Source organism: Ischnura elegans, chromosome 6 (genome assembly GCF_921293095.1).
Source record: "Ischnura elegans chromosome 6, ioIscEleg1.1, whole genome shotgun sequence".
NCBI lineage: Eukaryota > Metazoa > Arthropoda > Insecta > Odonata > Coenagrionidae > Ischnura > Ischnura elegans.
Genome location: NC_060251.1, coordinates 94247935 through 94274332, shown reverse-complemented (window position 1 = coordinate 94274332; position 26398 = coordinate 94247935). Strand labels below are relative to the sequence as shown.

General features: G+C 38.4%; 2 protein-coding genes and 1 long non-coding RNA gene across 3 annotated transcripts in view; 1 reads left to right on the top strand and 2 right to left on the bottom strand.

Moving 5' to 3' along the window:
• LOC124161207 (cadherin-87A-like) overlaps positions 1-26398 on the bottom strand; it is a 1373415-nt gene that overhangs the window by 1225487 nt on the left and 121530 nt on the right. The window lies entirely within an intron of this gene.
• Positions 1101-5261, top strand: LOC124161209. Its single transcript, XR_006865346.1, has 2 exons — positions 1101-2728; positions 2823-5261. It is a non-coding gene; the product is annotated as an uncharacterized LOC124161209 (long non-coding RNA).
• LOC124161208 lies at positions 4355-9605 on the bottom strand. The gene is made up of 6 exons (XM_046537471.1): positions 9355-9605; positions 8693-8910; positions 8297-8479; positions 7728-8064; positions 5111-5267; positions 4355-4498 (listed from the first exon to the last, which is right to left on the bottom strand). The coding sequence occupies exons 1-6, from the start codon at positions 9371-9373 to the stop codon at positions 4471-4473; spliced, it is 942 nt and encodes a 313-aa protein (XP_046393427.1). The 5' UTR covers positions 9374-9605; the 3' UTR covers positions 4355-4470.

Sequence of the window (26398 nt, the reverse complement as noted above, 5' to 3'; positions counted from 1 at the left end):
TAAAAGTTGACAAATCCTGTGTTCATCTTTTGGAAATCGTAATTTTTGGTGATTTTCGGAATATTTTAATTTTTTTCCGAGTAACCAAGAACGACGAAAGAAAATTGTTACCTATATTTCGTAGAGGATGTAATGAACATATATAATAATCATTTTCGTTGCCCAACTCACAAAATAAGGCCGACGGCAGTGGAAAGTATGAAATATTTTCCGAGAAATCAATTTTTTGACGCCATTTTGAAAGCGTTTAACTTAGAAATTAACTTAAAAAATTACATAAGTAGGAGGCAACATTTATTGGCTTTCATAATATGCATCAACGATTCGTGTGACAGAAATGTATCGCCTGTATAACGATAAATAGTAAACGGACTCCCGGGAAAAAATGGGAAGTGTCCGCCATTTTTAATCTTTTGCTGGTTTATCGATGGCAAAATTGTAAAAATGTTTAAATTTTCTAATACAAAATGAATATTTTTATGCATATACTAAGTCTAAACGATATCGGTCGTGTAAAACTGGAGGAAATGTCGTGTTAATCTTTTGGAAATTGTACTTTTTGGCAATTTTCGGCATATTTTAATTTTTTCCTCGGCAGCCAATGGTGACAAAAAAAATTGCTGCCTAAGTTAAATGGAGAACCAGGTGAGCATATATAATATTCATTTTTGTTATAATACACTTGAAACTAAGTCGAGGGGAGCAGAAGGGATGAAATTATTTTCGAAAAACCAATTTTTGGGCGCCATTTTGGCTGCAATTTTCTTGAAGTGAAACTAACAAAATTACATATTTACGTGTCCACGTTTATCAGCTTTCAAAACATGCATTAAACATCCATGTGGCACGAACAATTCGCGCGCAGTAAAATAAAAACCGAAAGACGGTCCCCGGAAAAAGCCCGATTTCGGCCATTTTGTCGTCCTGGCGACGACACGTGGCGGAAACTTCCGGTTTTCGGATTTTTCCTCCGCATCATTTCGGATTCCCCGCACGCGTGCCAAATTTCAGCTCTCCAGCATTTCTGGAAGTGGTCGGGAATTTGTATCCATCAGTGAGTCAGTTACCTCAAGGGCTGTATATAATAGAGATTCCAAAAACCGAAGTTTCATGCGGTTGTTTCATGAGCGATCACCTGTGAACTAGCCTTTAACTTATTTAATGTTAAGAATCGTTATTAAAATTCGCCATCACGAATCTCAGTCACATTAGAACAATATTTATATAGTGGATTTCATAGCCCCTAAATTTGTGGAGTTAGGCAAAACTCATGAACTCCCGGTAACTGATTTTGGGTTGCGCCTACGTTCGTGTTGATTTCGGGATTATCATTAAGGGTTGTGTTCTTCTTTCCGATGCATGTTATATTGCCGTGTTTTCTGCTGTAGGTGATCAATGTAGCAATGTGGGAAAGGAGGAAAATCTCTGTAGTATAATCGAGAAAATGATAACTTAATTGAGGCTTGTTTTTTTTACCTAGACTATATAGCTCGCTAGCATGGAAACAACTTACAGCTGTAGAGATAAATGAGTGTTTGTTTTCAACTGTACGTGGTGGTTCTCTTTGAACTTGATGATTAATGGAATACCTAGAGTTCTAAATGCGTTGTACCTATTCATGAGATATAAACGTTTATATATTGTGCATTCCTTCATAATATATTGAAGCCAATCTTATAATATGCATCATTGGTACTTTCTTGTTATTACGTGTTGAATACGAATTATGGTTTTCATCGTGTAGCAATTTCCTGATTTTTATTCTTCTTTATGACCGTTGCCATATAGTAAGTACTACTGTTTTCGTGTCACTGATACTTTCCCATGAGCATGGTAAGTTCTCGTTCCTTAATAGCACTATTAAGGGACGGTAATTGTGAGATTCGCGTCACTCGTAGGAATTGCAAAGGCTTTTTATGAATTCCGCTGGAGTGCTATGAATGAGAGTACCTATCTCACACTTAATTAGAGGTCTTAATTAAAGATCAAGTTGCATAAAGTAGGTACCACACTTTTGTATGATGAAATATAAAGCATTTCTCAGTATGATTATTATCTCAGGTTTTCAATGGATACTTTATTTGTTAAGAGTGAAATCAATGCACTAGGTTCATATAACACATAAATCTGAGCTTTGTCTTGAATAGTAGATGATCTTAGTATTAGCACAAGGAAAAAAACAAAGGTATTGTAGCACTAATTGTAAGTGGGAAAGATTACATGATTAATCAATAGGCAATTAAGAATATTGCTTAGGTAACATAATATAGTTGATGATTTCATTGAAAGTATTGTTTATGCTTAGCTTACAAATTGATACTCAATTAGGAATAATAATAGTATTCTAAAATGACAAGCATATTGATAATTATCTTAAAAAATTGTTCATTGTAAACTTATGATAAGGCTGAAAGTAATGAATGATACATTCAAAGCTAATTAAAATTTTCATATCATGCTTCATGATCCTCTGTAGCTAATTATGGATGATGATATCGCCTTGATTTGGTTAAGGAGGAGAAGAAATTTAAGGAGAAGAAGAGAAATAATAATTAATAGAAGAAGATTACAAAATTTGAGGCACACATCAGTACCTTTCAGAATGCCCGATGAAACCTTTATGGGGCTATACAGGTTATCAAAGGATTTAACTATGAATTTAATAAACGAGTTGCAACCTAATCTACCTGTTGCCACTAGGGGATCATCTGTATCCCCTGAATTAAAGGTAGTATGGTTGCCATAATTGCCTGAAATTTTTTACATTTCTGATGCAACTATGTTTATTAATTTACTCAAATCAATTTTCTTTAATGAGGAAGGTACTCTGCGCTCTCCACTTTTTTGGCCAAGGCTCCTATCAAAAATCAACTGGTAGTGACAGCAATTTAGGGTTGAGCCAGAGTTCTGTAAGTCGTTTTATAGATGAGGTGACCGAATGTCTTAACTCCCCTGGCATGGTTGCCAAATGGTTACCTTTCCCTGTGAGAGCTGAGGAAAGACAGGACATGATTCGAAAGTTAGTTCAAATACTTTATCAATCTTATACAAATAATTTAATGAGGAAATATAACCAGGACCATCATGCTAGTGTAAAGTCATATGAGATATATCATTTCATAATATAAGAAGATAGGCACTGCTGTTAGAGCATGTTTATGCCATTTATATGCATATATATATTTATATAGTAGAGTAATGCAGTCTCATTAAATTTTCCAAGAACAATTAATACCTTCAAAATTATGGTAGCCTTCTGCTGTCTAGATTTGAAGAAAGGAATAAACACCATGGTAAATTTTATGTACTACACCTGTTTTTCAGGAATTACAGAGAAACTAGGTTCCCAGGAGTAGTGGGCTTTGTAGATGGAACACATGTCGCTATAAGGGCTCCTTCTACGTATGAGCACTTATACGTAAATAGAAGGGGATACCATTCTATAAATGCTCAATAGTAAGCATATTTAGTTAATTTTTAGATGCCCCGATCATTACTGGATTAATTCATTTTGTTAATTTTCTCATCAACTAGAATAAAATGAGTTTTTACCTTTCTATAGATATGTGATAGTGACCTCACAGTTCTGAATTGTGTTACAAGATTTCCGGGAAGCTCTCATGATTCCTATGTGTGGGGTCATAGTGAAGCTCACATTCAAATGAGAAGGGTATGGGAGAGTGGTGAGCAGTGTTGGCTGCTTGGTCAGTACATGTCATTAAAGTATTGATATTAAATGATTACTTCCACCAATTCTTAGATAAAAAATAGAATGATGTAGTTTGAACATTACTTTGAACAGACAACTATTTTATTGCTGCTTTTGGTATAGCCTTTTGTAAAGGATGATGTTAATTCTTAAGTGATAATTTGAATTCATAATGTTCCATTATTACAACTATATTATATTGTTTATTTCATTATATAGGTGACTCAGGATATCCTCACCTACCCTGGTTACAAACCCCCATAATAAATGCCATTGAAGGCTCCCCTGAGGCAAGGTTTACACGCCTACATAGCAAAGCTCGAGCTACTGTAGAGCGGTGTATTGGAGTCATTAAAAATCGATTCAGATGTCTTTTAAAACACCGTGTGTTGGACTATAGCCCTAGGAAGGCCGGAAAAATAATAGTAGCATGTTGCGTGCTACATAATATGTGTGTGAGGGGAGGTATACCTCTTCCTCAGCACATACAGGAAGAAGATGAACCTCTTCTTGCTCCTAACCCCCCTATTCCGCAAGAAAGAGTGTTGATTAATGAGGCACGGCGTGTGAGAGAGGGGATTATACAACGAATTGTTAATTAGACCATACTTGCAAATATTTTACTAGAAATATTTATTAATTGTGCATGAATACATTTAAATTTTTATTTTGGAAAAAAACTAAATATAAGAAAATAATTATATTATTACACAGTTTATTTAATGAAATCTTGAACATGTCTAAAGTATATACAAAGGAATTTATGTTGGCCTTCCTCTGGCTATGTATCTGGAAAAAAAATCAATAATTTAGTCTTGCATGATTAAAAATTGAATATAAATTTCAATGCTATGGTATACTTTAAATAATTTTCTATATTAATTTATCTTTTTTCACATTTGTAGGTAGATTTTTTACTGCTGACTCAGTTATCCTCATCAATTAAAGTTGAGGGCCCCTTAGAGGAGCAGTGCACTTCTTTACAGGCCGAAGCAAGGAGCAAATCATCATGAAGAATCATGTTTGATGCCTACTTAGATATTACTTTCTGGCTTAATATGGGCTTCACTTTATTTGTTTATGGAGAAGTACCTGTCCCTGCACAAGTGAAGAAAGGTGGTCCCTTTCCACCTTCCCACTAGGACTGGAAACATGGTGGCCTATAGATTTCATGTTCAACCTCCCACACCAAGGCCTCAGTTAATTGTTTCACTGCCCCCTCAACCTCTCCCATGATGATATTTTTACACCCTAGTTTATTCTGCATTCAACCCTATTACCAGCACAATGTTTTACCTTGAAAGGAGTGATTTTTTGGGAACAAAATGTGCTGGAGGGATTTAATTTAATTTTTTATGTAATTGGATACATTACATTCAATATTGAATTAAATCCCCATACTCATCGCTAGCATCCTTTATTGCTTGGCAGGCCATCTTAATGGATGCAGTTATGTCTCTCATACTCTCGGCCAAACTACTTAAGGCAATCGCCTTTGCCTTACTGTGCTCAGTCCTCTCTTTTGCTGCCAGAGCCAATATGTAATCAGAATCATCATCTGAAAAAATAATAATTAGACTTGTTTAATATGAATCGGAATTGTTTCATTTTATAATTACACCCTAGTAGCTCAATAAATTATTGCAACATCATTTATTTTCTAAAATCTCAATCAAGGTTTGTGCTTGGATTCATCATCATCAGTGATTACTGTCCTTAGACAGGTTTCCACTGGACTTCTCTCCATCTTTCTCTATCCTGAGCATCCTCCTTTAGGTCTTTGTATTTTCTTCCTCTTCTTATATCATCCAACATTCCCATCCTCCTTCTTCCTCTTCCTCTCTTTCCTTCTATCTTCCCTTCTATTATTCTCCGTTCCAAACAATTCCTTCTTAATATATGCCCTAACCAACTTGCCTTCCTCTTATGAATCATATGTATTAATTTTCTTTCCTCGCCTATTCTTCTTAGAACTTCCTCATTCTTCACTCTGTCAGTCCACTTCACTTTCAACATTCGTCTCCATACCCACATTTCAAAACTTTCTAAATATCTCTCCTCCTTCTTTTTAACAGTCCATGATTCACATCCGTACAACACTACACTCCACACAAAACATTTCATAAACCTCTTCCTCATCTCTATTGGAATTCTTTTTGCTGTTAACAATGCTTTTACCTTTCCATACGCTCCTTTACCTATTGATATCCTTCTTCTTATTTCCTCAGTACAACTTCCATTCCATCTTACCAGACTTCCCAAATATTGGAAAGTCTGTACTTGCTGTATGATATTTCCTTCTAAGGATATACAAACACAACCTTCTTTTCTGCTGATTCTCATCACCTTGGTTTTATTTATGTTTAAGTTCATTCCAAATTCCCTCCCCACATCCATTATATCATCCATCACTTGTTGTAAATCTTCTTCACTTTCTGCCAGCACTGCCTGATCATCTGCATATTTAATTGTTTTTATTCTTTCTCCTCCTATTACAACTCCTCTAGCTTTTTCTAAAGCTTTCACCATCATTTTTTCTGCATAAACATTGAAGAGCTCTGGAGAAAGGCAGCACCCTTGCCTCACTCCTCTTCCTATGCCAATTTCTTCTGTTTCATCATCTCCAATTTTTATAACTACTACCTGCCTACAATACATCTCCTTTATTAATCTCCTATCTTTCCAATCAATGCCAATGTCTTTCAAAATTTTCAATAACACATTCCAATTAACCTTATCAAATGCCTTTTCCCAATCAATGAAGCAAATGTACAAATCTCTATTCACTTCCATCATTCTTTCTCCTATCATCCTCAAGCATCCTATTGCATCACGAGTCCCTTTACCCTTTCTAAATCCAAATTGATCTTCTCCCATATTTTCTTTAATTCTTCCTTCGATTCTTTTTAATATAATCCTTGCAATTACTTTGGTAACATGGCATATAAGACTAATTGTCCTAAAGTCTTTACATTCTTTGGCATTACATTTCTTTGGTATTGGTATTAGAATAGTTTTAAGTAGATCATCAGGCCAGCTCCCGGTATCATATATCCTATTGATTAAATTTGTTAATCGACTCATTGCACTGTTACCTAGGTTCTTTAATGCTTCTGATGGTATTCTATCGCATCCCATTGCTTTCCTTTCCTTGAGATCCTTGATTGCCTTTTCCACTTCTCTTCTCAGTATGTTTGGTCCTCTATTCACCTCTTCACATTCCCATTCCTCTTCCAGCTCCATCTCAGAATGATCATCTTTACTATCATATAGTTCTTTCACATATTCTTTCCATATGTTTTTGTTTTCCTCAACACCTGTTGTTATCTTTCCGTATTTATTTAACATTCCTTGTTTACTTATTTTCTTTGGCTCTCTTTTTGTGAACTTTTTAGCTGTTTTATACATTTCTTCCAATCTCCCTTGTTCTTCTAGGACTTCCATCTTTTCGCATTCTCTCTCCATCCACTCTTCTCTTGCCTTATCAGTTAATCTTCGTAGTTCATTGTTAAGTTTCCTATATTGCCCTTTTCCTTCTTCAGTGTGAACATTTTTCCACTTTCTCCTTTCCTCCATTTTATCTATCATGCTCTGAGTGATCCATTCCTTCCTATTTCTTTCCTTTTGTACAACACCAACTTCCTCTTCTAAGACTTCCCATATTACATCCCTAATGTTATTCCATTCCTCTGATACCTCATTACTTTGTCTTACATCTTCCAATTTTTTCTCAACATTTTTATTATATGCTTCATTCTTCTCATTTTTCAGCTTTATTACATCCCATTTCCTTATCAACCTCCCTTTCTTAACAAGCTTCAATCGTGTTCTTATATCAGTAACTAGAAGATTGTGCTTGGATTATGTACTAGTAATATTAGAATAATAACATTAACTGACGGTTGTTCAGGAATATGTAAGGCAACATGAAAATAGTTCTATCGCAATAGCAGCTGAGCATTTAGGGACATTTTTAGTCCTCCATATAACTACCATATCTGTAGTTATTATTTCTTACTTGGTGGAGATGGCCGCTTCCTTTTTCTGGCCCTTGGTACTGTGTCACATACAGGATTTGAGGGAGGAAGGACTGGAGGGGAATGATTTTCTTCTGCGGGGAATGTTTGTGAGGTGGATGGCATTGGAGATGGCTTTGAAATCGCATTTTCTATGGCTGATATGTGATTTTGTATTACTTCAAAATTTAGTGGGATTTGAAATGGCTGTTGGTGGGATGTAGTTACTGTTGTAGGGGAATATGATGTCAAACAATAAATGGGGTTTTTATCTGGTGATGAAGGAGGAGAAGGTGAATCAGATGCAGGTAGGGGATGTGATTCTTGGCTTATGCGGTGCTGAAAAAAGTTTAAAAAATTGTTAGACATCAAACCATGAAATGCAGTACATCTGCTATCCCTCAATCATTCATGAATTTTGAAGGCTAATGTGTTTTATAGCCCATTGACTATAATAACAAATTAAACTTTTATTTATTAAGTTTATCATGAAACCACAAATCTTTTCAAGGAGTGGTCACTGCCACAAATTGGCCATTTAAGTGGTCATTCAATATCAATTTAAACTTACTATCAAAGGGTCTACAAGGCCATCCTCCCCATCCACTGCCTTTTCCCCCACCAAGCTTAGCACTTGTTGCTCTAACTCAGTGAGGGGGGTGATTTTAAGGCGGCCACCTCCACCAGTTCCGCTAGCATGGGTCCTTATTTTGGATGCCTTTTTTTTTGTATCTAGACGCCAGTCTTGCCATGTCTAACGAGAATAAATAATTCAAATATTAGCTTTATAATAGATTAGAATTCTGCATTGAGATTATTTGGAATGCTTAGGAAGGCATAAAATGCTCTGGTTCTTGAAACTTTGAACTAATTTAGATTGAAAGCATTGGCAAAATTTTTTTATTACTGCTTTAAGCAGTGACTAACTCTAGGCCTTCATGAATGAGAAATATAAATTACAAATTACCTTCGCCCACTTAACTGATGATCTTGTTGCTCCAGTTGGGCAGGCATTTAATTGGTCACTTAAAGTGGCCCACAGGCGTTGCACTGTGTTGGAAGCATTACTGCCTTTGATGCGGTTGCGTGCCAACCCTGGGTGCTCTCGCATGTATTGGATAAGGATTTCCCTCTGCTCGTGAGAAACGCGTGCCTTTTGGCGACTCATGCTTTTTTCAATTGCCTCTTACAGTGTAAAATCAAAAAGTATGTAATAATTAATGTGCGATTATGTAACGCAAAATTAATTTCAATTTTAATGAGTTTGTATGCAGCCATTATGTGATAGAATCTTATTCTGTATATTTTATTGGTATTTATTTCCACCTATTTACCCAAAACCTAACAGAAGAACTTATTCTATATCTTTGCATTTAAGGAAGATCGTTAATTCTTAATATATGCAATGTTATGATCAACTTCAGAATTTTTATGAAGTATCGGGGCGAGAATGTTGAACAACATGCATTATTTTCTTATTATGTCAATAAATTTGCGTCAATAGTTGTTAATAATAACTACCCTGTATATAACATTTGAAATAATTAACGTTTAGCTGAAATATGTATAAATATGATTCATTTGGTTATCCTCATCACTGAATATCAACGAGAAATCATTCAAACTTACCTCTCTTTTCGGAATCCATAGTTGAATTTCGAGCGAGAAGTCTTCAAGTTTTGGGAAAAAGAAGAGCATCGAATATCAATCCCTCGATAATCCATGACGTCACAAGCGTCAATTTCGTCCAGCGTCTGAATTCGTCGAGTCCTCGATTTTCGCTTCGTGAATAGCACGGAAAGCGATTTCGTGCCTCTCGACATTGTCGCCTCGACGGCTTCTCATTGTCGAGGCGACATTTCCGATTTGTTCGTGAATAAGGCCCCGGGTTGGAGGAAAGGAAATATTTATTTGGTGAATACCCGATTCGATGAATCCGATGTCAAATTACGGAAGAAGTATTTATTTCACGGGTATGATGGCCACTAAGTCTTTTAAGATGCTTGAATACACCTTTAAAATAACCACTGGTAAAATTCAACTAGAGTAAAATTGAAGGTGCTACGAGAATCTCGTTTTTTTTCTAAAAAAAATATGCCTTAGGTTTTCTTTTGTGACACCTTTGTTTTTTTACGATAAATGTTTAAGTTTTTGTAGGCAGCATGATAGGAATTTAAAGATATTTCAAGTGCAATGAAATCATTTATACGCGAAATCAATTCACAGTTTCTTACTTCTCAACCTCTTTATTTGTAAGTCCATTAAAAATACCGAATGTAGGTCATCATTTTGGGAGATTATCAAATGACTCTTTGCCAACGTTTCGGAATATAGTGAATAGCGTGGTTCCCTGTATTTTTTATTGCAAAAATTGAAATATTATTACTCCTGGAGTACGTATTTCACGCTTTAAAATTTTTAAATGACGATATCTATTTTTCGCGGTTAAATGAAAAGTGAAAATTTTCAAGCGCGCGAAAACGCGACGGCTAAGTATGAATGGTTGGAAAACTCCGTTTGACGTCATTCTGGTTCCGGTTGCCGCTGTGTGAGGCCACCTTGGTACGAGGTTTATGAGCGCCGCTACGATGCAGGATGCTAGCAGGTAGCAGAGTACCCTGCTAGCAGATAGCTCTTGGCTTAAGTAAGGATTATTGATACCCGATCAAACGAAGGAAACTTTCCGACCATAGGCAATTTTAATAGGTGGTTATTAAGAGATGTATCCCTGAGCTCTGTGACTCATGCATGCACTGGTAATCTCAGACGATGTAAAACTCCTATCTACTCGTATAGAAACTAGGTCCCTGTGATGTCAAGTGGAGTGGCATCGCATGGGCGCCAATCTGGCCTTTTTCAAATGAGGATAAAATTTGACCCTTGCCATTCGTTTAAACTGGGATTTATAAAACCACATAATTTGTATATAATGAATGCACTAATGGTGGGTAACGAATCGCAATCAATGCCTTTCGATTTCTTTGATGAAAGAAACTACTCTACTCCATCCGCAGGACTACACAGAAAGAATCATGTTAGGGTACAACACCTACATTATATAACTATTTATAGCGAAATCGATGCAATTTTAAGAGGGATAATTACTTTAGATTTTGCATTTTTATAATACGATAGGTAACGGTAGGTATTAATTCATGTATCTATATTAGGGTGGTCCTTATTGTTCGATTATTCGAATTTCTTTCGGGAAGCCCTCTCATTTTATGCCAATTGGTGTAAAAACACATCCTGTAAAATATTGTTGCAATTTGATAAGGTGAAGACGCGCCACAACGTACTCAAAGTTGAGAAATTTTGGCATTTTTGACTTTTCGGATATGAATGGCGTTAAGAAGGCACTGGTATTATTCAACTGATTTTCTATGGTAACCAACGATACACCAGATATTTGGCATGCGACACCTAATATATTTTCCAATTATGACATTGGCGCATTGACGCATTATTGTAATTTAAGGAATTTATTGGTGTTCGCAATTGTACATACCGACAACAAGCAGCTATATTGTCATAGAAACATTTTCATGTTGTTTTCATGCTGTAAATATTGACTTATAAAGGTTTCTTTTGGTGGCTTATAGAGACACCATGCTTATTTTCTAGAAGCTCAATTATTATTTCCCTTGCTACAAGTGCTGAAGGATTCATCTAGATAGGAATTTGCAAATATGATGCACCCTTATAAGAATTTCTAAGGCAGTTCTAAAACCCTCTTCAATTTTTTATCGATCTTGCATTGCAAGCTCTGAGACGTAGGTGCTGTAACCCTCATATAATTTTTTCTATGTAGTCCTGAGAATGATTTTGATTTCAAAAAACTCTAAAACGCTGACATGCAATGCTTTTTCAATCAACGGTGGCGTAGCCAGGAATTTCGTTTGGGGGTGGGGGGTGTGGGGGGGGGTTCAAAACCAGGGGGGAAAATTTTGGAAAAACAGGGTACTAAGCAATGGATTTTTAACTAATTGCAACACTTTCATAATCAAAAAAACGGGATTTGTTAAAAAAATATTTTGAAATTCATGATTTTTTAAATATTTTGTATTCTTTTTTGAAGGAAAATAATTGTGTAACCTACACTCGATATTTTTCATTGGATAACGAAATTATTTCAGTATTTATTAGGAAATTCGTACATATTGATTCAATGTCAAAGAATTCGAAGGCGAAAACCTCAAATACCTGTACTGGACTATTCTCTTGCAGACAGATAATGATGACGCAAAATCTACTTTTCTCCCCATGGCAACGCCCAACCCAACGAACAGTGCCCTAATCTCATGTCACGGTCTCGTAAGGGATAACGAGCATTGTAACAAACCAAAAAATACTGAAATTTCTCACCACATAAAAAGACTACTCGTTTCTCTGAGCCTTGAGGGATTCCAGGACAGTAATCAAGGACTAATCCCATCTATTCAGAAAACTAATGAAAATGAGGTAAGCGAATTGTCCCACGCACAGACGAAAATTGAGTCTAACGAGGTTGTTACGCTGAATCAGGATAATTCAGACATAGAAATAATCGTGCAAATTAAATGTAAAGAGAGCGGATGGTCCTTTGTTTCATTTAAAATCTAAAATCTCTCTCATGATCCAAGACAATATATATAAAGCCATTAGCATAGGTACGGCAGAAACAGCTATAAAAATTAAAAAATAATATAAATACAAATTTTAGCGACATAAAATATTATAGTAAGCCTTTATTGCCTTTATACTATACCAAAAAATTGTATCGCTCCATAAGAAAATATGATTTAAACGAGCACGATTTAGGTAAGCTAAATGTGGAAGGTCAAAAGTTCGAATTTCCCAGGATGCAGTGCTGGATAAACTAGCAAGGATTCACTAAATTTGAGGTAGAATTCCGCTGATTTAAAAAAATTAAGAGAAAATAACTAAGCAAAAAATAGGTCGCTAAGTAGATTACGTATTTCAGTTTCCCTTAACAACCACCAAATAAAAAACACCGAAGCTAACAATAAGACTACATTAACTGCTCCCGGCATAGATCGACAAATACTACTACTTCTCCTCACCGCCTCTTTTTAGGATTCGCCAAACCTTTTTTTTACACTAATTTCTTTTAATTTTAATCAACAACTAGACGGGTTAAGTTCGTCTCCATGGCAACCGAACGCTCCCAAAATCACACAAGAAAAACTCCAACACGCCACTTTTTTTTTTTTCAAGTACATACGTGGAAGTACTATCAACGGTTTTTTTTTATTTTCGCCAATAGGTTGCGTAACGAGCCCGCAATTGAAGAGAGTTGTTGGAAATTAGGGTAGAAAAGAAAAGTAAAAGAGAGAAAATTAGTAGATGCCCTAGATTTAAAACCTATGTGCGAAAAAAGGAAGGAAAATTGTCGTCAAAAGCAGAGCGGGAAGCGTTCAAGTATTCTGGAGGTTTTCCGACCGATATCGGCTTCCAAAGGATCGCGCTGACGATGACAACTTTCTTGTACGTACGTACAAGACCCTCTAATAAGCTGAAGAAGGGTCCTCAACGGCAGAGCAATTAATGCGGAGCAAAGAAGTTTAATCGTTCCGGCTTCTGGGTCAAGTGGAGAAAATTCAATTCTTGTAGGCGCTGTACCCAAAACCTTGTCAGTATGAACGTAAAAATATGGTGATTATTATTTATTAGTTCATTATACGCCTAAAAAATCACTTAGGCCCATAGATTGGGTTCGTAGAAAATCTGATTGTGAGTATTACACTAGTTAAGGTTACACGTTTACATGGACTATTTTGCGAATAAGCTAAGCCAACCCACTTTAGACCTCTCTCATCAGTACACCATAAGACCTACTCCCTATAATCCTACCTATGAAACCTATTCTCTTCCTTCCTCTGCCTCGTTTATCCAACATTCATCATTCTAACACTGTTTTCAACATCCGCTCTATCCTCGCTCCATCCATACCTTCTGTCTCCTTCGATTCTGGTCTAAAAGCTGTTTTTCCTCACCCACCATGTCCAGCACTTCGTCGTGCCTCCTCTTCTTCTCCAGACCCACATCTCAAAGGCCTCCAGTCTTTTTTTTCTCGTCCTCCTTCCTCCGAGGAGAGAGAAGGTATGACTGGAGCGAGTAATCGGGGAAGGGATCTTGAAAACACTATTAGAGGAGAGAATGTCGGGTAAACGTGGTAGAGGAATGAAGAGGACAGGTTTGGAGGAAGAGTTATCGGGTTTCCAGCCGGATCCCAGAGTTTTTCAGTACCGACGTTTCGAAGGCAAAGTCTTCCAACGTCTTCAGGGTCATTCACCCTGAAGACGATGGCAGACTTATTGTTAGCCTTCGAAACGTCAGGGCTGAAAAACCCTTGGACCCGGCTGGAAACCCGAGAACTCTTCCTCCAGTCTATTCGCCGGGAATACCTTAGATCCTGAGGACAGGGGTTTTAGACAGAATGAACGACAGTAGGAATTACTGTTTGTGGAAGAGGGAAGTCCTTTAAAAAACGAAATACTGTCAGAATACTTCGCACATACTTCATGCAAGCCTACATTAATCGGTAGAATACTTTAATAAAAAACTATTTTATAGTAATTCGGGAGTGTAAATACACAAAAGACCTGCTAGGTATATATAAATAAAATTGTTTTTCCGTGACTCATACGACCCATTCATAAGTTCAAAAATAGGAAATCAAATCACTTCTGCGTCACGAATAGAATAACTTGAGACTAACGGATGAATTCCACATCTTGGAAGTTGGGAGACTGACCAAAAACAGCGATTGGAGAGGTTTACAATGTAAAAAAAGAAAGACTTTAAAAAATAACTAGAAAGGGCCTTCGATAAATCTTCCCTTACCAATCCCCTCTAGCAATTCCATCCATAAACAATGCGACCCGGGCCACACGTCGAGGAAGGGATGGTATTGACCGCAAGAGTTTCCTAGCAACCAGCCGGCTACGAGAGAAAAACCGCGAGATTTCGGCATTAAAAATAATTACTTGAAAAAACTGAAGGCCTTCGACGTTCATTTTCGTAGGGCAGGGTTAAACAAATTTCAATTTCTTTTCCTCACCTCTCAGCACAATATGCCAGAAATCATCTTCTCTGACATGTCAATAACGACTTAGCCAACCGCATTGTATTCTCTGGCGATATAGAGCTCGACGCAACTGTCAATTGAATACCCTAAGCCACAACACGTCAAATATACAATTAAAATCAATGCGAGAAAAAAGTAGTCAAAGTTGACAAAATCATGTGATTATTTTACAATTTTGAACTTTGTTTTACGTTTCCATTTGAACGTAAAACTTTTTTCTATTTAATGAAAATAAAAGGATGTCGATGCAAAATAAAAGAAATCCACATTTTAGAATTGCTTTTGCCAAAATAAAAGACATTTGAAATTTGACAGTTTCCCTAGATGTCCATAAAGTCCAATTTTGGTGTTTTTTTAAATAGCAGCAGCTTCATGAAAATTTTCTTAAAAATTACAATTGGCCAATTTATGAATTAATCCAATAGGTGCAAAATATGTATTTTTTTGAAAAATATCCTAGATAGTAACCCCTGCCATCTTCAATGAATTGGAATGAAATTAGTTTATATATATGGTTTGACACGTTGGTTGTCATGATGGCCTGACGTTTGACTCTATGACCTTTGACCCCCATTGTGACCCTAGGAGGTCAAAAAAATCAACAATACGGATCTATGAACTGCCTAACCGACTTTGGCAACCTTCAAAACCTATGGTTTGACACCTTGGTTTTCATGATGGCCCGACTTTTAACTCTATGACCTTTGACCCCTATGGTGACCCTCGGAGGTCAATTAGTGAATAATACGGGTATTTCGACAATACCAATGACTTGGGCACCCTATGAAACCCATGGATCGACACCTTTGTTGGTATGCTATTCCTTTTGCCACCCTTATGACCTTGACGGTGACCTTACTGGGTCAACGGTTGAATTTTCGTAAATAAAAGTGTTATTTTCGGGTTTCTCGTGTCGGAAAACCTAAGAATAGATATATTGGTCAATGAAATTCTGACTTTTTTCTATCTCGAATTTTTTAACATTGAAACCCCATAAGGCAAATTCAAATTTTTGGTTTGGACCCACATTGTGAGGTCAAAAGGTCAAAATTGTAAAATTTTGCTTACACTCCACAAAACTTAGGACCTTTCCCCATAAGTGAGCCAATTTTCATGAATATTACTCGATGCAAAGTTACTAAAATTACAGGTCAAAAATGACACACGACCCTTGGGACAGTCTGTACATGTATAGATTCAGGTTTTATATGGTTGAAGTTCGACACATTTAAATAAAAGATGGTAGCACTGTTCCAAGAATGAAATTACATTCAGCACTAAGAAGCAATAAATACCTGGGTATATGAATAACTACTTCCACATATCACTCCGTAAGCCGCCTCAACAGGAGTGTGGCAGAGGGTATTAGGAGACCAGTACCTGTAGAAGATAAAGAAAATAAATTAGATTTAGGTACGCATTGTGAGACATTTCTCTGCCTAAGTTCGATTAACCATTTGTTTATTCCTTTCATTTTTCTGTGGAAAACCAATTTTAATATAATAACATACGACTGTATCCAATTTATTTACATAATTAATGGCACAAAATAAACATGTTCTATAATAGAATAAAATAAAGCACCCCAGAAAATCACTCTTTTGTTGGGGATGCCATGCAATGTATATGGCAGCACAGTCGAGCAAAAATATTATAGTATCAAGGTAAGTTTATTCACATAAGTGTTCATTGTTAAAAATTTAAAACGAAATAGATTTTATGTCTAAAACTTCCTCTAATTTTATCGTTCATCTCGGGCCGGGAAACATAAGGGATGATATTCTCAAAGTCTCGTACCGCAAGCATACTCTGAAAATATTCGTCATTGATAGTTTAGAGTCCAATGTTCCCAAATGAGAACAGATGTATAAAAATTCATGAACATTATATTTCGTATCTGTAATTGCTTCAATGGCTTTTTAATGTAAATAAAGTATGGAAGTATTTTTTAAAGTTAATCGCATGACTTGTATTTACATCGGTCGTTAATTAAACATTTTCAAAATTGGTTATTTTCATCACCTCCGTCGCTAGTATTCGGTTATTTTCTATAAACTCGCTCTCCAGTAATGAATTATCATTTATTCAAAACATCAATACATATTACACTGTTAAGCTTAGTTTTTTGGTAAAGTTATATTTATTTTTCAAGCAGTAACAACATTTTGTGGCGTGGTCCCGTTTGGGAACGTGCTTGAAAACGCATTTAAAAATATTTGTTCGGGTTTTCTTTCATAATATCTCTTAATTAGTCGTTAAATAAATAGGATATGCAAAAAAAATAAAAATCAGTTCGTAAGTTAGTTCGGTCTTCAAAGAGATTATTGATCAGGCCTACCACGAGGCCCGCTCATCTGTAGCGCCTTTAAGCCGAATTTTTATACAAGGTGTAACTATATCGTTCTCTCGTAGCTTTTTTTTAATTACCAAACAGTTTGTAACTGTATTAGTCGTGTGGAAAAAGTGCTTTATCTGAGCGCGAAAAAACTAAATAGGCGAAAAAATACTAAAAGAGGGGAGCGACTGGGGAATAAAAAAATGACATTTTGGGGGAAAAACCGTGGAGGCGGAAAAAAAAACGTGATAACGAACATCACGATGGTAGTCACAATGCGGTCAATCGACAGCGGTTGAAGTCGGTTACGATAAAAAAAAGAGGAATAAAAAAATTTGGGTGGAAAAAATCCCTTTAACGCCCACCACCGCATTGGGGGCATGTCCTTTTTTTTACCACGACAATGGTTGGTTGGGTGCCGGAAAAAAAGGTCCAATACGACTAAAAAAAAAAAAGGAATAAGAAAGGGAACGGAATCCTCGGAATTATCACAGATTGGGTCGGCTCGATTGGAAACCTGGGAATGCGAAATCTTTACAGGGGAAGCACACATAATCGACATCCACATTATACCCAGCGAGCTCCTCAAGGGTGTATGGCAGGGGATGACCAATCACCAGCATACGAGGAGAATGCCACATGCACACCACATGGTCATAAATATATTACGCATAATAACAAAAATAATACGTACACACTCATACTAAGACAAACATCCCAACAGTAAGTTATTCCCAATTAAAATCCGCGTTTAATTAGAAAAATGGAAGAAGATAATAATGCAATGAATCGTCCTACATAGGGACGTCCTTAATATAATGAATCAAGTCACCATTGCTATCCTTAACAATACAAGGAAAGAAATACATTTCAAATCTCGCTATTTTTCAGTTTATTTCCTTTATTTTGTTCTCCAGATCCCGTCCACCATAGAATGACGGTAAACGAGGGATATGTTTCACGTGGTCTGAGAAAAAATATTATTCAAATGTACAACGTAAAAGTAGCCTACACATTTTAGCCTATAACTTCTGACGGATAATTAAGTAACAATTCCTCACCAAAAAAATAATACTCAGTACTCTAACATAGTTACCAAGTCAAAAACATCGGTAATGTGGTAACCAGACGAGAAATTATTAAGAGAAATCCAAAAAACAACTAGTAGATAGCATACCATTAGCACTATTAATTCTAATACTAATAAACAAAATTTACCCAAGAATTTAGACATCCAGGTGCCTGGTCAACCACATTTTGCCATGATTATGGCAATTGCAGTAAAAATCACCCAACCGTAAGTAAATGCATCAACTCGGGTGAACTTTCCCCGCAGATTAATTTAGGGTGAAGCCTCTGAGCTTATTTCACGCCAAATACTTTCAGGTCCACTCCATATATCTATGAGATAAAATGACAGGTGCGCGGATGAACGGAAACAGGTCCATCTCCCCCGCTTCCAAGCATGACAGGGAAGGTTTCACGCCGGAAAGAACACGGTCGTCTGGCAACGATCGGAATTTTACTGCGGGAGGTGTTTACGACCACATTCGTCGTCACTGTCGGCCGGTTGGGTTGCCATGGTCGCAACATTTTAAAACAAAACCCGACGCCCGTACACCCTCTCCGAAACCTCGTGAACTGCCCAATTAAATTTGCGATGTTCCCAGTCATCTCATCATCATCTCCACGCCAAAGTTAACTGGAGCGCGAAGGCTATCGATGAAATTGAATGAACGGTATGACGGCCCAACAAGACCGTTAATTGGCAAGAAATGCAAACGAAAATTTTACATATACTAACCGCTATGCAAGCTCGACTTGATGCTCCAAGTCCAAAACTCACCGCAAACACCCAGTTCACAAAAGCATAATAACAAAATGGCGCACATGCACCGTTGTCAGTGAAATGTGATGTTTGTATGAAAAAGGAAGCTTAAAGCTATTAATTTTAGCAAGATTTACAACGCATTAGAACATTTATTAATACAATGTAAATTGTTGTTTTTTTAAGCCAATCCGGGGATATTCTTTAAAAGTATTTCCACTTGTATTCGCTGTTTGGAAATTGGTCAATATTTAGCATTTTTTTAATCTTTTGATTTTTTTATTCCGAAAACGCCGCATTATTAAACTACAGAAACTTTTAACCAAGCGCCCCGATTGACTGCGAGTTTGCCTTGTTGCAACATGCTCCGGAAATATCATAACTTCGAGTGCTTTGCCAGCCGGAGATATCTCTATTATATACAGCCCTTGAGGTAACTGACTCACTGATGGATACAAATTCCCGACCACTTCCAGAAATGCTGGAGAGCTGAAATTTGGCACGCGTGCGGGGAATCCGAAATGATGCGGAGGAAAAATCCGAAAACCGGAAGTTTCCGCCACGTGTCGTCGCCAGGACGACAAAATGGCCGAAATCGGGCTTTTTCCGGGGACCGTCTTTCGGTTTTTATTTTACTGCGCGCGAATTGTTCGTGCCACATGGATGTTTAATGCATGTTTTGAAAGCTGATAAACGTGGACACGTAAATATGTAATTTTGTTAGTTTCACTTCAAGAAAATTGCAGCCAAAATGGCGCCCAAAAATTGGTTTTTCGAAAATAATTTCATCCCTTCTGCTCCCCTCGACTTAGTTTCAAGTGTATTATAACAAAAATGAATATTATATATGCTCACCTGGTTCTCCATTTAACTTAGGCAGCAATTTTTTTTGTCACCATTGGCTGCCGAGGAAAAAATTAAAATATGCCGAAAATTGCCAAAAAGTACAATTTCCAAAAGATTAACACGACATTTCCTCCAGTTTTACACGACCGATATCGTTTAGACTTAGTATATGCATAAAAATATTCATTTTGTATTAGAAAATTTAAACATTTTTACAATTTTGCCATCGATAAACCAGCAAAAAATTAAAAATGGCGGACACTTCCCATTTTTTCCCGGGAGTCCGTTTACTATTTATCGTTATACAGGCGATACATTTCTGTCACACGAATCGTTGATGCATATTATGAAAGCCAATAAATGTTGCCTCCTACTTATGTAATTTTTTAAGTTAATTTCTAAGTTAAACGCTTTCAAAATGGCGTCAAAAAATTGATTTCTCGGAAAATATTTCATACTTTCCACTGCCGTCGGCCTTATTTTGTGAGTTGGGCAACGAAAATGATTATTATATATGTTCATTACATCCTCTACGAAATATAGGTAACAATTTTCTTTCGTCGTTCTTGGTTACTCGGAAAAAAATTAAAATATTCCGAAAATCACCAAAAATTACGATTTCCAAAAGATGAACACAGGATTTGTCAACTTTTACCTCTCCGATTTCTTTGAAATTTAATAGTTACATACACCTATGCATTATCTTTTAGAAAGCATAAATATTTAATAAATGATTTAATTAATATAACCGCGAAAAGATAGAAATGGCGGGCACTACTAATTTTTTCCGGGGAGAGATTTACTTTTTATTGTATTACTCTCGAAATATGGATGTCATAGGGGCAACTTCTCTTAGATATGATAGTAAATGAATGTGACCATATAATGTTGTCATCTTTAAACCCCCTGAAAACCCCTAAAAAATTAAAATTTGCATATATGTAGCCTTTTCGGGTACTTTTCGTCAGAATTCCGCCGCATTTCCAAGCCTTACCACTCATCGCTACGGAATTGATGTAGACGATTGATGACCCCTGGCTGTACAAACCTATAAACCCCCGGTAAACCCACATACACCCCCCAAATAATAAAATTTTTCATATAAGTCTACTTTTTGTGTACTTTCCGTGACTATTCCACCGCTGGTTCTTACCCCAACGACTAATACCTACGGAATTTATGTGAACGGATGGTGACCGCCAGGAGTACACTCATATAAACCCCCGGTATCCCCCTAAAATCCCCCCAAATGTAAAATGTGCCATTAAATCTCCTATTTGGGAACTTCTCGCAAAGATTACGTCGCACTACCCGTCCCCTCTGAGCTCTAGATCCAAAATGTTTGGTGAAGGCGGGTCACCGTAAACCATACGGGAAAAAATACCAGAAAACCCCTGATCACCTCCTGGAACCTCGCCGAAAAAAATAAAATTTTAAAAGTCGCCATTCCGAATAGTTTTCCTCCCATTTTAGCCGGTGCCACTACTACTTATTAAAACCCCCGATAACCCCGTGAAACCTCCCAAAATGTTTTTTTTAAATCCCCTCTCCAAGTAAAAGAATCGTCAGAATTCCGCCTCTATTTTAGACCCCTAGGACTTATCGGCACAGAATTTATGAGAACGATTTGTGACCATTGGTTTAACACCAGTATAAAACCCCCGGTATTCCGTTGGAACCCCCCGCAAAAAAATGAAAAAGTTGCCATTAAGTCTTCATTTATGGGTGCTTGTCACCACTATTACGCCGCATTGCCCTACCCTTTACAATCATCTTTACCTTCATAATCACTGTGGAGGATTGGTGACCGCATGCATAACACATTAAAACCCCGAATCCCCCGGGGCACCCCTCTCGGTGGAGAAGACCATTTATGAGGACTAAGCGGAGCAGCCGCGGGGGGCTCTTCATCCCCAAGGCGGCGAAACCATTCCGAGGAGTAACTGGCGTAGGCGAGGGGGAGCTTCAGTAACCCCCGGGCGGCGAAGCCGCCCCGATGTTTAAAGCGGCGCAGCCGCTGTGGGCTCCCCCCACCTCTTGGCAGCGAAGCCGCCCCTTAAACGAATAACGGTGAAACAGTTCCGAAATACCCTCGCCCTCTGGACGGCTATGCCGACCCCAGACGAGGAACGGCAAAGCCGTTCCGAGGAAGGAGTGCGGCGCTTTCCTACCCCCTGGCCGGCGAAGCCGGCCCCTAGCTTAGGTGAGATTATTTGAAATAAAATTCTTCGAACGACCACAAATGTAGACGGCAAAGCCGGAACCGGGGTTTTAAGGGGCGGAGCCCCTTAACGAGCGCGCGCAGCGCAGCGAGTCCTATCTATATACAGCCGGTGTGGTGACTGACTGACTCATGAATACAAATTCCCAGCCAATTCCAGAAGTGCTGGAGAGCTGAAATTTGGCACGCGTGCGGGGAACCCGAAATGATCCAGAGGAAAAATCCGAAAACCGGAAGTTTCCGCCACGTGTCGTCGCCAGGTCGACAAAATGGCCGAAATCGGGCTTTTTCCAGGGACCGTCTTTCGGTTTTTATTTTACTGCGCGCGAACCGTAGGTGCCACGCGAATCGTTAATGCAGTTTTTGAAAGCTGGTAAATGTAGTAACGTATTTATGTTATGTTATAAGTTTCTTTTTAAGAAATTCGCTGCCAAAATGGCGTCCAAAAATTGGTTTTTCGAAAAATATTTCATAACTTCCGCTCCCCTAGTCGTAATTACAGGTGTAGGGTATTGAAAATGATTATTATATATGCTCATAACATAGTCTACGAAATGTAGGTAACGTTTTTCTTTCATCGTCCTTGGTTACTGAGAATAAAATTAAAATATTCCGAAAATCACCGAAAATTACGATTTTCAAAAGATTAACACAAGGTTTTGTCAATTTTAACTCAACCGATTTCTTTCAAACTTTGTAGCTACATACAACTATGCATTGTCTTTCAGAAAACATAAACATTTTAATAATAATTTAATGGATTCAACCGCGAAAAAATAAAAATGGCGGGCACTGCTAACATTTTTCAGGGACTGGTTTGCTTTTTATTGTATTACTTTCGAAATATGGATGTCATAGGGCACAATTCTTTTAGACATGACTGTAAATCAATGTGACCATATAGTACCGTCATCTTTTAACCCCCCGAAACCCCGTAAAAAATTAAAATTAGCATATAAGTAGCCTTGTCGGGTACCTTTCGTCACAATTCCGCCGCTTTTCCAATCCTTACCACTCATCGCTACGGAATTGATGTGGACGATTGATGACCGCTGGCAGTAAAAACCTATAAACCCCCGGTAAACCCACATACACCCCCCCCCCCCAAAAATAAAATTTTCAAATAAGTCTACTTTTTCGATACTTTTCGTGACTATTCCACCGCCCCCAACGACTCATCCCCCCGAAATTTATGTGAATGGATGGTGACCGCCAGGAGTACACACATTTAAACCCCCGGTATCCCCCTGAAATCCCCCCCAAATGTAAAATGTGGCATTTAGTCTCCTATTTGGGAACTTCTCGCAAACATTACGCCGCACTACCCGTCCCCTCTGAGCTCTAGATCCGGAATATTTGGTGAGGGCGAGCCACCGTAAACTATACGGGAAAGAAATACCAGAACACCCCCGATTACCTCCTGTAACATCGGCGAAAAAAATAAAACAAATTTAAACTCGCCTTTCCGAATAGTTTTCGACACAATTTAACCGGTGCCCCTACCACTTATTAAAACCCCCGATAACCCCGTGAAACCTCCCAAAAAATTTCTAATAAATAGCCTCTTCAGGGAAAAGAATCGTAAGACCAATCTTCCGGTCCCCTAGGACTTATCGGCACGGAATTTATGAGAACTTTTAATGACCACTGGTTTAACACAAGTATAAAACCCCCGGTATTCCGTAGGAACCCCCCGAAAAAAAATGAAAAACTTGCCATTAAGTCTTCTTTTATGGGTACTTGTCGCCACTATTAATCCGCATTGCACTACCTTTTACAATCATCGCTACATGATCACTGTGGACTTTTGGTGACCGCATGCATAACACATTAAAATCCCCGAATCCCCCTGGGCACCCCTCTCGGTGGGGAAGACCATTTATAAGGACTAGGCGGAGCAGCCGCGGGGGGGCTCCTCAACCCCAAGGCGGCGAAGCCGCCCCACAACGAGGAACTGGCGTAGGCGAGGGGGAGCTTCAGCAACCCCCGGGCGGCGTAGCCGCCCCGATGTTCAAGCGGCGCAACCGCTGTGGACTCCCCCCACCTCTGGGCGGCGAAGCCGCCCCTTAAACGAATGACGGTGAAACAGTTCCGAAATGCCCTCGCCCTCTGGCACACTAAACCCCCAGGCGGCGAAGCCGCCCTTCAGCGAGGAACGGCGAAGCCGTTCCGAGGAATGAGTGGGGCACCTCCCTACCATCTGGCCGGCGAAGCCGGCCCCTAGCCGTGTTGAGATTATTCGATCTTCAAAAGTCTTCGATCGACCACAAATGTAGACGGCGAAGCCGGAACCGGGGTTTTAAGGGGCGGAGCCCCTTAACGAGCGCGCGGAGCGTGCGAGTCACGATGTATACAAGACATCCGGCAACAGAGCAAATTCGTGACCAATCGGGGCGCTTGGCTCAATGTCTCTGTAGTTTAAAAATGGCGCGTTTTCGACCTTTGTTTCAGCAATCGTTGGTACTATCGTGAATTCACACAACGATGATTAATACCTGTGCTGCCCTCTAGTACTGACATCTAAAGTGAACGAGGAATTGACGGTTAGCAAGGCTGTTGAGGTATGCAAAGTCAAGATATTACTGTGTTCAACGTGTATTTAACGAATAATTTTTCTTCTCCGCCCATAATCTTCCTTGGTTGGACAAATTCATGAAAAAATAGAGCGAAGGGAACTTCACGAACTTTTCGTCTTTCTCTTGTCGCCTCTTCCGGTCTCCCAGCGCCTAACCATCGTAAAGTGGCAACGTTCGGAACTTCAGTAGCTACTGTCAGGACATGCATTCACACTGCTAGTTCGGCCAACTATCGTTAGGACGATCGCTCGGACAATCGTAATGTGAACGAGGCATAATTTTGGTTCCCACTGGAACCACCTATCCAGGGCTCAAATTTCGTCGCACAATTTTTCTCCACCCAGCCTAACTTTTCGCGCATGCGCAAGACTGCGAAAAAATTCGCTAGTGCCTCGTTCACATTACGATCGTCGGAGCGAGAGATTACGGAAGAAAAATTATTCGGTAAATACACGTTGAACAGGGTAATATCTTGTCCATGCATACCTCAACAGCTTTGCTAACCGTCAATCTCCCGTTCACTTTAGATGTCAGCACTAGAGGGCAGCACAGCTTTTAACAATCGTCGTGTGAATGCACGGTAGTTCCGACATAGGCTGGAACAATCGTAATGTGAATGAGGCATTGGTTCATGCAGCGCTTTGGATATATATTAATACTCAACCCGACCACTTACTAAGTGCACCAAACTGTAAGGTAACAAGCTAATAATCACCTATTTTTATCATGCAACATGGAAGGCCAATTTTCAATCATTGAGAGAGATAGAGGAACGACGGCTATGGGAGCGCATAGATAGAAAAGCGTGCACTTAGATTTGATTGGGGGGCAGGCTGTGGCAAACAAAATTCATACGAGGGAAGCTTAACCAATGCATACGAATATTAAAGCTTTCCCAGCAAACGATCAATATTTACTTGATCCAGACACGCCAGACCTATCTGTTTGCTCTATTCAATGCTAGACTAAGAGGGGTGGGTTTCATTCCACAACAACTTCATTTTGCTCCCGAATCCGCATCCAAAACCACTGACATAATTAGCGTCGGAAAGTTCAGGCGCTCGCTGCATTTGGTGCAAAAACTAAGCAAAAAGTGTTGAAACGGGTATAGGTGCGTGGACGAAAAAGATAAATATGAACATACTTTTTTTTAAAGACCATTAAAAAATTCAAAACTTTACTTTCTTTCTACAATCATGTGCATTAAGCATCACTAGGTTTTTTATGACATCGTCAGATAAGTCATAATTAAAAGATTTTAATGTAACTGTGACAAATCAATATTACAGTTGTTAATAAGACTTCCGTGAAGTGGTGAAGTAGGTGCATTTAGGCTTCCGGGTAGTCTACCACGTCGATCCGTCTACGTGATTGTTTCGCCGGCGTTATAGCGGGCGTCTCTTAACGCTGAAGCCGCCTGCTGCAACCCAGGCGAAACTATCGTCACGAATATGAATCTACGAGGAGGAAAACCCGGAAGCCTAAATGAAATAAAATTACAATATTCTACCGACTAAGTTAAGGTTTCCATAGCGTTTTTAACAAGTATTTTCTATTTTTTCTAACGAAGTTAGCCACATCTTACGGACGCCAACATACTACGGAAGATCATATCATATAAATCAAGTAATAAGAGAGATATACTGTAGAACAGACAGATTCAGAATGTCTTTTTTTCCACGATCAATAACAGATTATAACGGCAGCGATAGAACTGATAAATAGATTGCATGACTTGTAGTGTAGCTTACTAACCTATGTAAAACTTAATGCATGT